The 14,213-nt window shown below is 35.7% G+C and overlaps 2 protein-coding genes across 5 annotated transcripts in view; one reads left to right on the forward strand and one right to left on the reverse strand.

Annotated features, from left to right (window-relative positions):
- Positions 1–14,213, forward strand: part of limd1a (LIM domains containing 1a) — a 179,417-nt gene that overhangs the window by 49,615 nt on the left and 115,589 nt on the right. The gene's annotated exons all lie outside the window — the stretch shown is intronic.
- Positions 3,516–10,707, reverse strand: LOC141378135 (uncharacterized). 4 transcript variants are annotated; one of them, XM_087286430.1, is made up of 9 exons: positions 10,374–10,706; positions 9,458–9,704; positions 7,966–8,195; positions 6,685–7,387; positions 6,103–6,515; positions 5,539–5,771; positions 5,106–5,439; positions 4,107–4,333; positions 3,516–3,870 (listed from the first exon to the last, which is right to left on the reverse strand). In XM_087286430.1, the coding sequence occupies exons 5-9, from the start codon at positions 6,444–6,446 to the stop codon at positions 3,611–3,613; spliced, it is 1,398 nt and encodes a 465-aa protein (XP_087142556.1). In that variant the 5' UTR covers positions 6,447–6,515; positions 6,685–7,387; positions 7,966–8,195; positions 9,458–9,704; positions 10,374–10,706; the 3' UTR covers positions 3,516–3,610. The 4 variants fall into 4 exon arrangements, with proteins under 4 accessions (XP_087142556.1, XP_087142555.1, XP_087142553.1 ...); XM_087286429.1 differs by having other exon boundaries at positions 9,458–9,707; XM_087286427.1 differs by having other exon boundaries at positions 6,103–7,387; positions 9,458–9,707; positions 10,374–10,707.

Consider the following 14,213-nt stretch of genomic DNA (forward strand, 5'->3'; position numbering starts at 1 on the left):
TTAAAAAGAATACCTATACAAATGTGTTGAGAATAAAATATGGTCTAAATTATAATTATACCTTGCTTGAAAATGCTTGACTGAGCTTAACCCAATCAGTTGTTCTGTTTAGAGCCAAACACTTTTCACACAGGGCTGGTTTTGGGTTGTGTTTTCCTCAGTCTCTGCGTTCGCTTGACTTTTGTCCACTCTGGTGCCGTGAATAGTCAACTAAGTCTTGACTATTTTTTTTTTATTTGTGTGTGTGTTTAAAAAAAAAAAAATTATTTAAACTTAAAATAACAAACAGATATTTTCAACTTCCATTGTTAAACATATATAACATTATATCCAAGCAGCATAAAATAAACAAAACAGTACAAACTAATAATAACATGAATAAACCTTAAATAATATAAAAGGAAATGCATTACCTTCAGCTGGGTCAGTCCATACAAGTTGACAAAAGCTTAGAGAGCTTTAAGGCACCTTTTGTTTTTACCTGTTTTATAGATTTATATAAAATATTGAAATCATTTTAAATGCTTTAAAACAAGGAGAAACTTTAACAAATGTACATTTGTGGATATAAAGTTTTGCTACAATCAACATATTATTACACAGAAATTCAATTTCCTTGTTTTTCATAAAAATGCCAAATTTCACAATGTGATAGTCAAACGCAGGTATTACATTTTTTGTTATCGATCACTCATACAATCTGTCTCAAAAGGATTTGACAATGGAACAACTATAAAAAAAAGATGTTCCTGGGATTCAATATCTTTCAAGCAGAAAATACAAGCATTACTGTCTAAATTAAATCTTATTCTAAAAATTCGTTACATGGATAGATGTCATTAATTGTTTTGAAATGGACAGTTAAAGTCAGAATTATTCGCCCCCTTCGAATTTTTTTTCTTTTTTAAATATTTCCCAATTTACGTTTAACTGAGCAATGAAATTTTCAAAGTATTTCTGATAATATATTTTCTTCTGCAGAAAGTCTGTTTTGTTTTATTTTGACAAGAAAAAAGCAGTTTTTAATTTTTTTAACACCATTTTAGGGACAAAATTATTAGCCCCTTTAAGCTATTTTTTTCTCAAAAGTCTACAGAACAAACCATCGTTATACAATAACTTGCCTAATTACCCTAACCTGCCTAGTTAACCTAATTAACCTAATTAACTTAGTTTAGCCTTTAAATGCCACTTTAAGCTGTATAGACGTGTCTTGAAAAATATCTAGTCTAATATTATTTACTGTCTTCATGGCAAACATAAAATAAATCAGTGATTAGAGATGAGGTTATAAAACTATTATGTTTAGAAATGTGTTGAAAAAAGCTCCTCACCATCAAACATAAATTGGGGAAAAATGATCAAGTGGTGTAATAATTCAGGCAGGCTAATAATTCTGACTTCAACTGTACTTCTTTCATTTTAGGTAATTAGGGAAATGACAGGTATCTTTTTCTAATTTCAATTGTGTCCGCTTAAGAAAATCTCTCAGATAAACTTTTCTTTTAACAGGAAGAGGAAAATATTCTTTTGTCAGTAGTGATCTCAAGACCTTGTTGTTACATTTAATATCCAAAAATGAATAATTATTTATTACCAAATCAACTAGTGTAGGTATTACAGAAGAGCATTGCACTATACCTTGAACTAAATACCTCAAAGCTACAGGAATAGCTTTGACAACCAAAGAGAATTCTCTATATGCACAATTAAAATTGAATTTTAACTTAAAATGATCATAACTCAACATATTACCGTCATCATCCATTAAATGAATTACATTCCACACTCATTTGTCAAATCAGTCTTTAAAAAATGATTTCCTCTAATGTAAAATACATCTGTTATTCCAAATGATAAAATTATGTGGAGTAAAATTGTGCTTGTACAACATTTTCCAATACACTTTAAATGGCAATTTAGTAAGTCAAAATAGAAAAAAAGAAATTCCTCCCATTCTTTAAACAATATGAAAAGGGATGCTAAACCATAAAGACGGTTCATCTTTAACAAAGCTTTGTCTAAGTCTTGACTACTTCGGTTGATTAACATGGGAGCACTGTACAAATATGGCGGTGCTATTGACGCATGTTCAGCATCCGTATGCGATTTCTAGTGTATTTATATCTATTGCGTTTATCAAAAAGTGCTGGGCCTTTTATTTTGAAGGCTCGTTGAACTTCTTAAGTATAATCTCAACTAGCCTAGTTCATATTATCGAGAATAAATGGAAAATCAATTTTAACTGCACTTGCTTTCAGAATACAACAACACATTGCATTAGTTTGATCTGATTGTGGATTGAGGGACATATTTTACTCTGGAATGGTAGAAGAAGATAGTGTGGATTTGGAGGAAATAATAGATCTGAAAACAGAAGAAAAGTTTAGAAATCTAATTAACTTATTAAAATGAGTTAAAGTAACGTAAAAACATATCACACTTTAAAGTGAATTTTATATAACATCATGGTGTACACGACAGTCTCTGGACTTGCTTGCAGAACAATAATCACTTTCTGGCTATCGGATAGGCATGATTATATATATATATATATATTGCGATCATGATTTTCGAAAGTATTACATCGCTTGTAAACGTTTATTATTACCATTTGATGAGTCTCCCCATACAGTTTGATCTAGCACTTGGACCTGAAAGCCAAGAAATGTCTGAGGAATATTTCCAGTACCTTGTTGAATCTATGGCATGAAGGATTAAGGCAGTTCTGAAGGCAAAAGGGGGTCCAACCCGGTACCAGTAAATTGTACCTAATAAAGTGGCCGGTGTGTAATAACATATTTGAAATTTCTAGATATTAATATTCACTTTTAAAGACTCAATATGGACTTTGGAAAGGATACCGCATCAATGACATCTTATGTGTCAAACAGTGTTACAGGAGAGACTGACCTGAGTAACCTAATATAGTCTAAATCAGAAGTGTCCAAACTCGGTCCTGGAGAGTTTAGCTCCAAGTTACCCTAATCAAACACACCTGGAGCAGCTAATCAAGCTCTCACTACATATAATAGAAACTTCCAGGCAGGTGTGTCGAAGCAAATTGTAACTAAACTATGCAGGATAGTGGCCCACCAGGACCGAGTTTGGACACCCCTGGTCTAAATGACTTCAGAAGCTCACTGTAGTTATTTAGTACTTGACAAAACTACTGTTCGGAGGATTTCTGTACTCATGATACACACGCTCATTACAAATATGTTGTTCATTTTCATTTCAGAATAGTTTTAACAGATAATATTGATTAAATTAACCCAGAATGTTCTTTTAAATTCAGAACCAGACCCAAAGTGAGATAATGTTGTTTTATTGCCTCATTACAAGACTGAGAGTTTAAACTAACTCATTTAAACGCAATGAGACCTGTATATAAATGCTGAGTAAGCTATTTTACTCATGAGTAAGTATACTCTATATTTGTAATTATGCAGTAATTAAGTCTCCATAATCTTCTGGTTGAACTTTGTCAGCTGAATAACTGGTCAGAAACACAATTGAAGCAAATCTTTCTTTATTTTTCTCACAATGCACATGAACAGAAGACAAACAGACATGTCAACACCATATTTACATATTTACATACTGCATGTTACGTTAGATTAAGTCGTAAGATAGCTTCGTAGCAGGCTGTGCAGCAGGGTCTACACTCGTTCAATTTGCGAAGCTTTGTGAGGTCCAGATTCAACATCACCAGCTGGTTCAAGTAGTCCCTGCTTATCCACATGCGTCTCCTCTCCAACAAAAACTCGAATGCTTCTTCCAGCTTCATGCGCTGGTGGATCATCAGATATGCCATAAAAAGCACGACGGACTGGTTTAAGCCCTCGCTGCAGTACAGCAACACCTTATCTGAGGAAATGCAGAAAAAAAGACGGTCAAAACAAGCTCATTCAACTAACAACACAGCTGAAGATACAATTATTCAGTTATTAGAACTATTATGTTGGGAAATGTGCTGAAAAAATCTGCTTTCTGTTAACAGGAATATACAGGAATATACAGGGGGGCTAATAACTCAGGGGGGCTAATAATTCTGCTTCAACTGCAGATGAATATTGCATGTGTGTGTGTGTGTCAACTCTTACTCTTTGTGTCACTCAGGGCCTTGTGTAGGAATTCTGCTGCTGGTGAAAAGAACTGTGCCATGTTTGGCCAGCCCTGGACTCCGAGTCCTGAACGCACATTGTAGTAAGTGATGTTCTTCTTCTGGTAGTAGTCCTTCCATTCCTCTTCCTCTAAGGACAACGGCACAGCGTTCACAATGTGCGTGATGTTCATCTTTTTCAGTTTGGCTTTGTTCCTCGCTGTTTTCCTGCACAAGAACACAACAACATCATCAATTTCCCTTCACTTTCACTGACTGAAAAGCTGAATTTACGATGAAGAACACACAGCGCTCACTCTGGAGTTCTGTAAATCTACAAATGCTGAATTTAACAAAGTTTACAGGAGCTTGTTATTGTTTTAATAACGCAGATTTTTCTTGCAGATTTTGGCCATGTTGTAAAACAAATCCACAAACTGACAGTTTTCAGCATTTTGTGCTTTTTTTTACTCCATCTGTCCTCAAATCTGTAGTCAAATAGTTTGAAGTAGTGTGGTCACGATACTGGGATTTCAGACTTTGATACGATACCTTGACAAGCATCGATACCCTACTATATGATTTTCGATACTACAAGTTAAAAATATTGATATTTGATACAAGTTTCGATACCAAGGAACGAGGAAGTAGTATGTCCCAAAGCTTGCATACTTTTAGGGTGTAGTATAAGTATACGAATTAGGACGCAACAACTGACTGAGCACTGAGCGAACAAAAAGCAGCCTCAGACAGTATTTTACCAGCCTGAATTTGAGGACTGAATTTGATTGCTGATTGACAAGCGGAATAAAATGGCAGGAAGAAATACCCTAACCACAACAACATGATAAAACATGACTTAAAAACATTTACCCTGACTTTTAATGTCTGCAATAGATCTTTTAAAAACTCCATGACTGTGGGAATTAAGCCCGGGTGAAACCCTGCATCATTATTTGACTGAATGCTTTGCTGTTATATGTGTGTGTTGTAGACTTACTCGTCAGCTATGAAGACATTGGGCCAGACTTCACTGACAGGAGTCCAGTACTGGGAGGGTTTGACGGTACGAAGGTACATTTGGGAAATGATCTGAGGGTGGTTTATGTCGATAGATGAAAACTCCGGCATCAAACCCGGCTGTTGCTGCTGATTGTGGTGACAAGCGAAGACGACTAGCTGCGTCAGGAGGTCCCTGCTCATTCTGATGTGTTTACGGTTTATCATATGGTCAATGGCCTTCGTCAATGTTTTTCCGTGGTATATCATCAGATATGGCACCACGAAAAAGCAGGCGTGCCTCGAACCCTGTTGATCTTGCACCAGCAGCTGATCTGAGAAAAGAAAGACACAAAACAATTGAACACACTAGAACATGATATTAATACACTGTGTGTGTGTGTGTGTGTGTGTGTGTGTGTGTGTGTTCTTACTCTCTGGGTTGCTCAGAATCTTGTGCATGAGTTCTGCCACTCGGTAGATATGGCAGCTAAAGTCAAACGGGTCATCGTCTCTTGAAAACACGTTGTGGTAGGAGATGTTCATTGTTTCGTACAGCTTGGCCTGTTTCCTCCTCAATGCATCTTGATTTGCCAAAATGGGTAAAGTGTTCAGGACGTGTGTAATTCCTCTCCTCTTCAGTGCAACTATATCCATTGCCCTTTTCCTGCACAAGATCACAAACAACTTTCATCAGCTTTCTAAAAGGACGTACAATGCAGAAACATATACAGACTCAAGGGAAACCTCTTAAGTATCTTCAGTAACCTCTTACAATATATTCAGCTGAATTAACTCATTCATTTGTCACTAATCCAGCTCCACAATATATTTTATTTCCGGCAACAAAGGCTGGAATGTCAAATAGACAATGTGGAACAGGGAGAGCTTCTGAAGTAATCACTCTCTTGAAGTAACCTACCCAACACTGTCTCCATTACCCTATTAAAGCATCACATGGCTTTGTACTATACATCATGAATGTGTTGCAGACTTACCAGCTTCCAACGTAGAGGTTGTCGAAGACTTTACAGATGGAGACCCATTTCTTCCTGCTCTCCAATTGTTGCTTGTCCAGGTTGGAAATATTTTGGGTGAAATGCAAATGCAAGAGTGAAATCTTCTCTTCCATTTGAGGTTGTGGTTGAGGACCACTCAAGTCAGAGACACACAGCTCCCCTGAATCACCGGCCTTAGGTTCGGGTATATAACCGCTCGGACCTGGGACCGGTTCTAGATTGGGCTTTAAAGCACACTTATCCAGTTTGGAGCAGGCTTCAGGGTCGTGTATGTGTGAAATCTCCGTGACTGGTTCAAGACCGTACGGCTCACAAACATACATTTCCTCTGAATCAACTGCCTTAGGTTCGGGTCTATAACCGCTCGGACCTGGGACCGGTTCTGGATTGGGCTTTAAAGCACACTTATCCAGTTTGAAGTAGACTTCAGGGTCGTGTATGTGTGAAATCATCGTGACTGGTTCAAGACCGTACGGCTCACAAACATACATTTCCTCTGAATCAACTGCCTTAGGTTCGGGTATATAACCGCTCGGACCAGGGACCGCTTCTGGATCTGGCTTTAAAGCACACTCGTCTAGTTTGGAGCAGGCTTCAGGGTCGTGTATGTGTGAAATCTTCGTGACTGGTTTAAGACCGTACGGCTCACAAACATACATTTCCTCTGAATCAACTGCCTTAGGTTCGGGTCTATAACCGCTCGGACCTGGAACCGGTTCTGGATCGGGCTTTAAAGCACACTTATCCAGTTTGAAGTAGACTTCAGGGTCGTGTATGTGTGAAATCTTCGTGACTGGTTCAAGACCGTACGGCTCACAAACATACATTTCCTCTGAATCAACGGCCTTAGGTTCGGGTCTATAACCGCTCGGACCTGGGACCGGTTCTGGATCAGGCTTTAAAGCACACTTGTCTAGTTTGGAGCAGGCTTCAGGGTTGTGTATGTGTGAAATCTTCGTGACTGGTTCAAGACCGTACGGCTCACAAACATACATTTCCTCTGAATCAACTGACTCCACTTCAGGGTCTGGTTTATCGGCAGCAGAGTTGCTTCTGTTCTTCGCTGCGTCACTTTCAATTAAGTGTCGCTGCTCAGCGAGGATTGTTAATTTCCTCAAGAAGTCTCTGCTTGGCCTGATAAATCTCTTGTGTGTCACCAGATCAATGGAGTCCTCTGGTGTTTTGTTGTGGTGTATCATCAAATATGCCAGGAAAAGTGTGGCGGAGCGGCTGACGCCCTGCAGGCAGCACACCAACACCTTATCTGCAGGAACAAAGAGAGAAAGATCAACACAAACGTATCGCTAGCACATTTAGCACTGTAGGACAGATGGAGAGATGGATAGATAAATACTGTCCCCACAAAGATAGTAAACCCAGACATTTCTGACGAGGGAAGAATATTAATAATAAAAATGACTCTAAATGATTGAACTGGAGCTGTAAAAATGCAGAAATGTTTGGGTAAGTGCACTTTCTATAAAACACACTGAAATACTCATCTGGAGTGTGTGTGTGTGTGTGTGTGTGTGTGTGTGTAACAGCAGTTTCAGCTATTATTTTATATTACTGTAGTACCACAGAATCGCCACAACAGATTAATTCTGTGAAGAACTTTACAATAGTTAGAGTTTAAAAACAGCACAGTATTTACTGCTATACACTATAGTACTCCTGAATTACTGTAGTATTTGTTTCATGCGCAGTATAAAAACCTTTACACCTATGAAATGTCCTCACAATTCCCAAAAGACAAACCAGCATTCGCTGAAAACAAACTCAACAATTTGGCAGTGTACAACACAATGTTGGTTCAGTTTGTGTGTGGAAGTGAACTCTTACTCTGTGGTTTGCTCAGGGCTGTATGAATGAAGTCTGCCGCTGGGGAAAAGTGTCTGGTGACATCAAACCATCCATCATCGTCTGCAGACAGTCTGAGGGAAGTGATGTTCATGTCTTTGTAAACCTTTTCCCATTCATTTTTGGATGTTTCATTGTCCAGCTCTGGTGCAGCGTTCAGGAGGTGTGTGATGTTCATCTCCTCCAGTCTGGCTGGGTCTCTGGCCGTATTCCTGCAAAAGAACACAACAGCCTTGATTAGTCTTCATTAAAACACTCTTACTCTACAATTGTCCAGGGGTGCGTTTCCGAAAACCATCATTAGCCAACTAAGGTCGCAAGTGTTGTGTTATTACAAACATCATTTGTTGATTTGACGTTTCCCAAATCTGTCATTCCAACAAACATTCGCAAACTGAGTCGCAAACTTGTGCACTTGCAACTACATCTCTGGAGCTGTAGCTAGAAACCGTTCCTGGCTGTGTTCTATTTTCAGTTATCCCCCCTATGCCCTATTCATTTAGAACATTCTAACATGTAAACTTGGAATTATTAAAAAAAGCATTAAGGTCATCTCTCTTAGCTGTAATTTGCTTTCAAAGTATTTTTACAGTTTAGTTTTAGCGATCTTCATGTTTACAATTGCTCCCTTCACAGTGCACTTTGAAAACATTGATGTCATTTTGAACACAACCAAAGCTAGTATATTTTTACTGTTATTGCTCCAAAGCTAGTGAACACAAAAAAACATAGCATACGTTAATGCTTTTAATTTAGAGTAGGTTATTTGTTAAGTATCTTTACTGTATTTGACATGGGCCTGATGGTTAGAACATTTCTGCAGTGTTTTACAAGTGTCAAAATCTAAAAGTAGACTTTAAAATAATAAAATAAAAATATTCTTATTTTTATTATTAATAATAATGAAGTAGAACGTTTTTTTCCTGATACATACAAATATTAAATTTCATTTCTTAATAAATCACCTCATTATTTATTTATTTATATGATTTATATATGAGATTAGAAGAGGTCTTCGCTTTTGTAAGTGATTTTATGTTTGAGAGTAGATAATGTAATGTTGTCTATAATATTTGTAATGGAAACACAGGCCCTATATGTGCCATTTGCATATATTTTCAATTAATATGAATAAGCAGTGCATGTTTTTATCAAAATTAATATTGCATTTGTTTCTAAAATGTGTGTGTGTGCAAAACAATATAATTTGCACAAAGAAATAATGGGGTTCATCTCTAAAGAAGTAGCTCAGATTGCCCAATACAGTCTACAACTGCGCTGTGTTTGATTTGTCTTCATAAGGCTGCAGTATGTTTTACTATTAATTACTGTTCAATTGGTATTAAAGTCACCATGACATTTAAATTTGCTCTTATTTTTTAAACCATTACCATTATTTATTAAATCATGCACCGCACAACATTTGTTACTCATTTCAGGACTGCTTTAGATGTGATGTGTGTTGCAGACTTACACATTTCCTATGAAGACGTTGGGCCAGACCTCAGTGACCGGTGTCCACTTCAGAGCGCATTTTTCCAGGCGGTCCTGCAGGCGGGTAATGCGTTCAGGATCTCTGGGATTAGGGACATCAAGTAATTCTGGATTCGGCTGTGATGAGTCCCTGGTTTCTCTGTTTCTCCGAAACTTTGCCTTCACAGCCTTCCATGCCCTTCTGAAGAAAGACAACACACGGTTGCTCTTCTTCACTTTGGTCTTTCCTACTAACAGACAAAAACAAAGAAACAAGTTATTAAGACATGTCTGAAATGAGTATATGTACATAATAATAAGCACCTGTTAATAACAGTGTTTCACCAAAAAAGCCTCAAAAGTGACTGAATGTAGTTTGATAAAAACAATATCTGCAGTTTTGTTTGTTTGAATGTTTATATTGAAACTGTCTGTGATTTTGAAGGATGGGTACAGTGTTAGTTTGGACCTAGCATGTTTAAACCTAACAAGGGCAAGACCATTACAGACATACTTATAAACACTACACTTAATACTATACTTAATATACTTAATACTATACTTAATATACTTAATACTATACTTTAAAATAAAACTAGTACTATCACTGTGCCTCTTTTGGGCCTTCATTCATATTCCTATACAAACATCAACATTTCTATAACAAGTTCAAGTTTGGGTTTCACAGATATAAAAATACACATGATTAATTAAAGATATTTATAAAAATATAGTGAATAATTGATGTTTACATGTATTTTATCATCCATTAAGACGACCTACAGTCTATATATGTGTTCAAATGTGTTAACTAAACATATAAGACGCCCTATAGTGAAGTTTATACAGCTCAGAGAGTCTGTGTTTGTATTTATGTGTGGCAGTAATGTGTTTAAGATGCTCTTTTCGACATTTACCGTTAGGGCTGATGCTCCGGGCGGCAGCAGGAGAGGGGCCGAAGCCGCCCTCAGCCTGAGCCTGCCCGGCTACGCCATCTGCTGGATCTTGTAGATGTTCGACGTCCAGCGAGGCCGGCATCACGGCGTTTCTTCTAATTAGGTTAGTCATGATATTTGTTTTCTTACACACTGTGTTAAAAACGCGTCGACAAACTGTATGGATTTCTTTACTACGGTGAAACTCTGCGTCCATTTAGTCTACACGACAATTTTCACACTAATGGCGTTTTTCGCTCGGTTACAGTCAGTAGAACTCAAATTCCGAACGCGCTCCATGGTTGCCACAGCAACGGAGTTACGTCATGGCGGAGACCCGCATTTTAAAAAATGCATCCATTCACTGATCGATCTGTCATCAAAATACATCATTACAGACGATTAATTTAGCGAGTTTTACATCACACTATAATACGAGATACTCTTTAATGTTAAAGTCACCAAAGCAGCCGTTCTTAGTCCCAATTATTGTGATAATATATGTTTTCTGGTAACTTGTTAAAGCGCTAGCTACAATATGGTGCACCGAGTTGGATAATATGATAGGCTAATATTGCAGCATGCTAATAATATTTTTCCCTCTGAGAATTCTCATTGATAATGTGATGTCGCACTGACTGTGTGTGAACTGACTGAATAATAATACACTTTGACCTGACTCATAAATTGTGTTTCAGATTGCTTTAATTGATGTTGGGTTATTAACCCTGGTAGATTAACGTACATTAGGTCCATAACATTTCAAGCCTCTGCTCAGGTTAATAATAACAGACTAAAATGTGAGATGTCTTGTTAAATATCATTTTAACTGAAGTGGAGAAGAGCTTCATTACTGCTCTTTAGTAATGTGTTGAGAATAAAATATGGTCTAAATCATTGGTCACCAGCCTTTTGGAAACTGAGAGCTTCTTCTTGGGTACTGATTAGTGTAAAGGGCTACCAGTTATTAAATAACACATTTTAATATACTTTTAATTATATGTTATTATTAATAATAATAATATTGATCTTTGTGAAGACATTGATCATGTTAATGATTTCTCACAGTAGTTGTCAATATTGATTTAACAAGTTAGATAAATATTAATATGCAACACTTCATTTGTCTGAAATTGTTTTTAAAGTTTTTTTTTTACACAGTATATAACTTAAAGTAATTTTCAAATTTACACCAATGCAAGTGTGATTTAAAAAGAATACCTATACAAATGTGTTGAGAATTAAATATGGTCTAAATTATAATTATACCCTGCTTGAAAATGCTTGACTGAGCTTATCCCAACCAGTTGTTCTGTTTAGAGCCAAACACTTTTCACACAGGGCTGGTTTTGGGTTGTGTTTTCCTCAGTCTCTGCGTTCACTTGACTTTTGTCCACTCTGGTGCCTTGACTAGTCAACTAAGTCTTGACTATTTTTTTTGTGTTTTTTATTATAATTATTTTTATTTAAACTTAAAATAACAAACAGATATTTTCAACTTCCATTGTTAAACATATATAACATTATATCCAAGCAGCATAAAATAAACAAAACAGTACAAACTATTAATAACATGCATAAACCTTAAATAATATAAAAGGAAATGCATTACCTTCAGCTGGGTCAGTCCATACAAGTTGACAAAAGCTTAGAGAGCTTTAAGGCACCTTTTGTTTTTACCTGTTTTATAGATTAATATAAAATATTGAAATCATTTTAAATGCTTTGAAACAAGGAGAAACTTTAACAAATCTACATTTGTGGATATAACATTTTGCTACAATCAACATATTATTACACAGAAATTCAATTTCCTTGTTTTTCATAAAAATGCCAAATTTCACAATGTGATAGTCAAACGCAGGTATTACATTTTTTGTCATCAACCACTCAAACAATCTGTCCCAAAAGGATTTGACAATAGAACAACTATAAAAAAAAAAGATGTTCCTGGGATTCAATATCTTTCAAGCAGAAAATACAAGCATTACTGTCTATATTAAATCTTATTCTAAGAAATTAGTTACATGGATAGATGTCATTAATTGTTTTGAAATGTACAGTTAAAGTCAGAATTATTCGCCCCCTTCAAATTTTTTTTTCTTTTTTAAATATTTCCCAATTTATGTTTAACAGAGCAATGAAATTTTCACAGTAGGTCTGATAATATATTTGCTTCTGGAGAAAGTCTGTTTTGTTTTATTTTGGCAAGAAAAAAAGCAGTTTTTAATTTTTTTAACACCATTTTAGGGACAAAATTATTAGCCCCTTTAAGCTATTTTTTTTTCTCGAAAGTCTACAAAACAAACCATCGTTATACAATAACTTGCCTAATTACCCTAACCTGCCTAGTTAACCTAATTAACCTAGTTTAGCCTTTAAATGTCACTTTAAGCTGTATAGACGTGTCTTGAAAAATATCTAGTCTAATATTATTTACTGTCATCTTGGCAAAGATAAAATAAATCAGTGATTGGAGATGATTTATTAAAACTAATATGTTTAGAAATGTGTTGAAAAAAGCTCCTCACCATCAAACAGAAATTGGGGAAAAATGATCAAGTGGTGTAATAATTCAGGGAGGCTAATAATTCTGACTTCAACTGTACTTCTTTCATTTTAGGTAATTAGGGAAATGACAGGTATCTTTTTCTAATTTCAACTGTGTCCGCTTTAGAAAATCTCTCAGATAAACTTTTCTTTTAACAGGAAGAGGAAAATATTCTTTTGTCAGTAGTGATCTCAAGACCTTGTTGTTACATTTAATATCCAAAAATGAATAATTATTTATAACCAAATCAACTAGTGTAGGTATTACAGAAGAGCATTGCACTATACCTTTAACTAAATACCTCAAAGCTACAGGAATAGCTTTGACAACCAAAGAGAATTCTCTATATGCACAATTAAAATTGAATTTTAACTTAAAATGATCATAACTCAACATATTACCGTCATCATCCATTAAATGAATTACATTCCACACTCATTTGTCAAATCAGTCTTTAAAAAATGATTTCCTCTTATGTAAAATACACCTGTTATTCCAAATGATAACATTATGTGGAGTAAAATTGTGCTTGTACAACATTTTCCAATATAGTAACACTTTAAATGGCAATTAGGTAAGTCAAAATAGAAGAAAAGAAATTCCTCCCATTCTTTAAACAATATGAAAAGGGATGCTAAACCATAAAGACGGTTCATCTTTAACAAAGCTTTGTCTAAGTCTTGACTACTTCGGTTGATTAACATGGGAGCACTGTACAAATATGGTGGCGCTATTGACGCATGTTCAGCATCCGTATGCGATTTCTAGTGTATTTATATCTATTGCGTTTATCATCAAGGGCTGGGCCTTTTATTTTGAAGGCTTGTTGAACTTCTTAAGTATAATCTCAACTAGCCTAGTTCATATTATCGAGAATAAATGGAAAATCAATTTTAACTGCACTTGCTTTCAGAATACAACAACACATTGCATTAGTATGATCTGATTGTGGATTGAGGGACATATTTTACTCTGGAATGGTAGAAGAAGATAGTGTGGATTTGGAGGAAATAATAGATCTGAAAACAGAAGGAAAGTTTAGAAATCTAATTAACTTATTAAAATTAGTTAAATTAATGTAAAAACATCTGTTGAAACCTGATTTACTTATTAAAATGAGTTAATGTAACATAACACGTGTTGAAATCTATTTAACCTATTAAAATGAGTTAAAGTAACGTAAAAACATATCACACTTTAAAGTGAATTTTATATAACATCATGGTGTACACGACAGTCTCTGGACTTGCTTGCAAAACAATAATCACTTT

The sequence above is a fragment of the Danio rerio genome, chromosome 16 (assembly GCF_052040795.2).
Source record: "Danio rerio strain M-AB ecotype USA chromosome 16, GRCz13ab, whole genome shotgun sequence".
NCBI lineage: Eukaryota > Metazoa > Chordata > Actinopteri > Cypriniformes > Danionidae > Danio > Danio rerio.

Coding starts and splice junctions, on each gene's coding strand:
- LOC141378135 (XM_087286427.1), bottom strand. CDS start 10,608: ATGGACGCAGAGTTTCACCGTAGTAAAGAAATCCATACAGTTTGTCGA. Junction 8,196..9,457: donor AACGTCTTCATAGGAAATGT/GTAAGTCTGCAA, acceptor GTTCTTTTGCAG/GAATACGGCCAGAGACCCAG. Junction 4,334..5,105: donor AATGTCTTCATAGCTGACGA/GTAAGTCTACAA, acceptor GTTCTTGTGCAG/GAAAACAGCGAGGAACAAAG.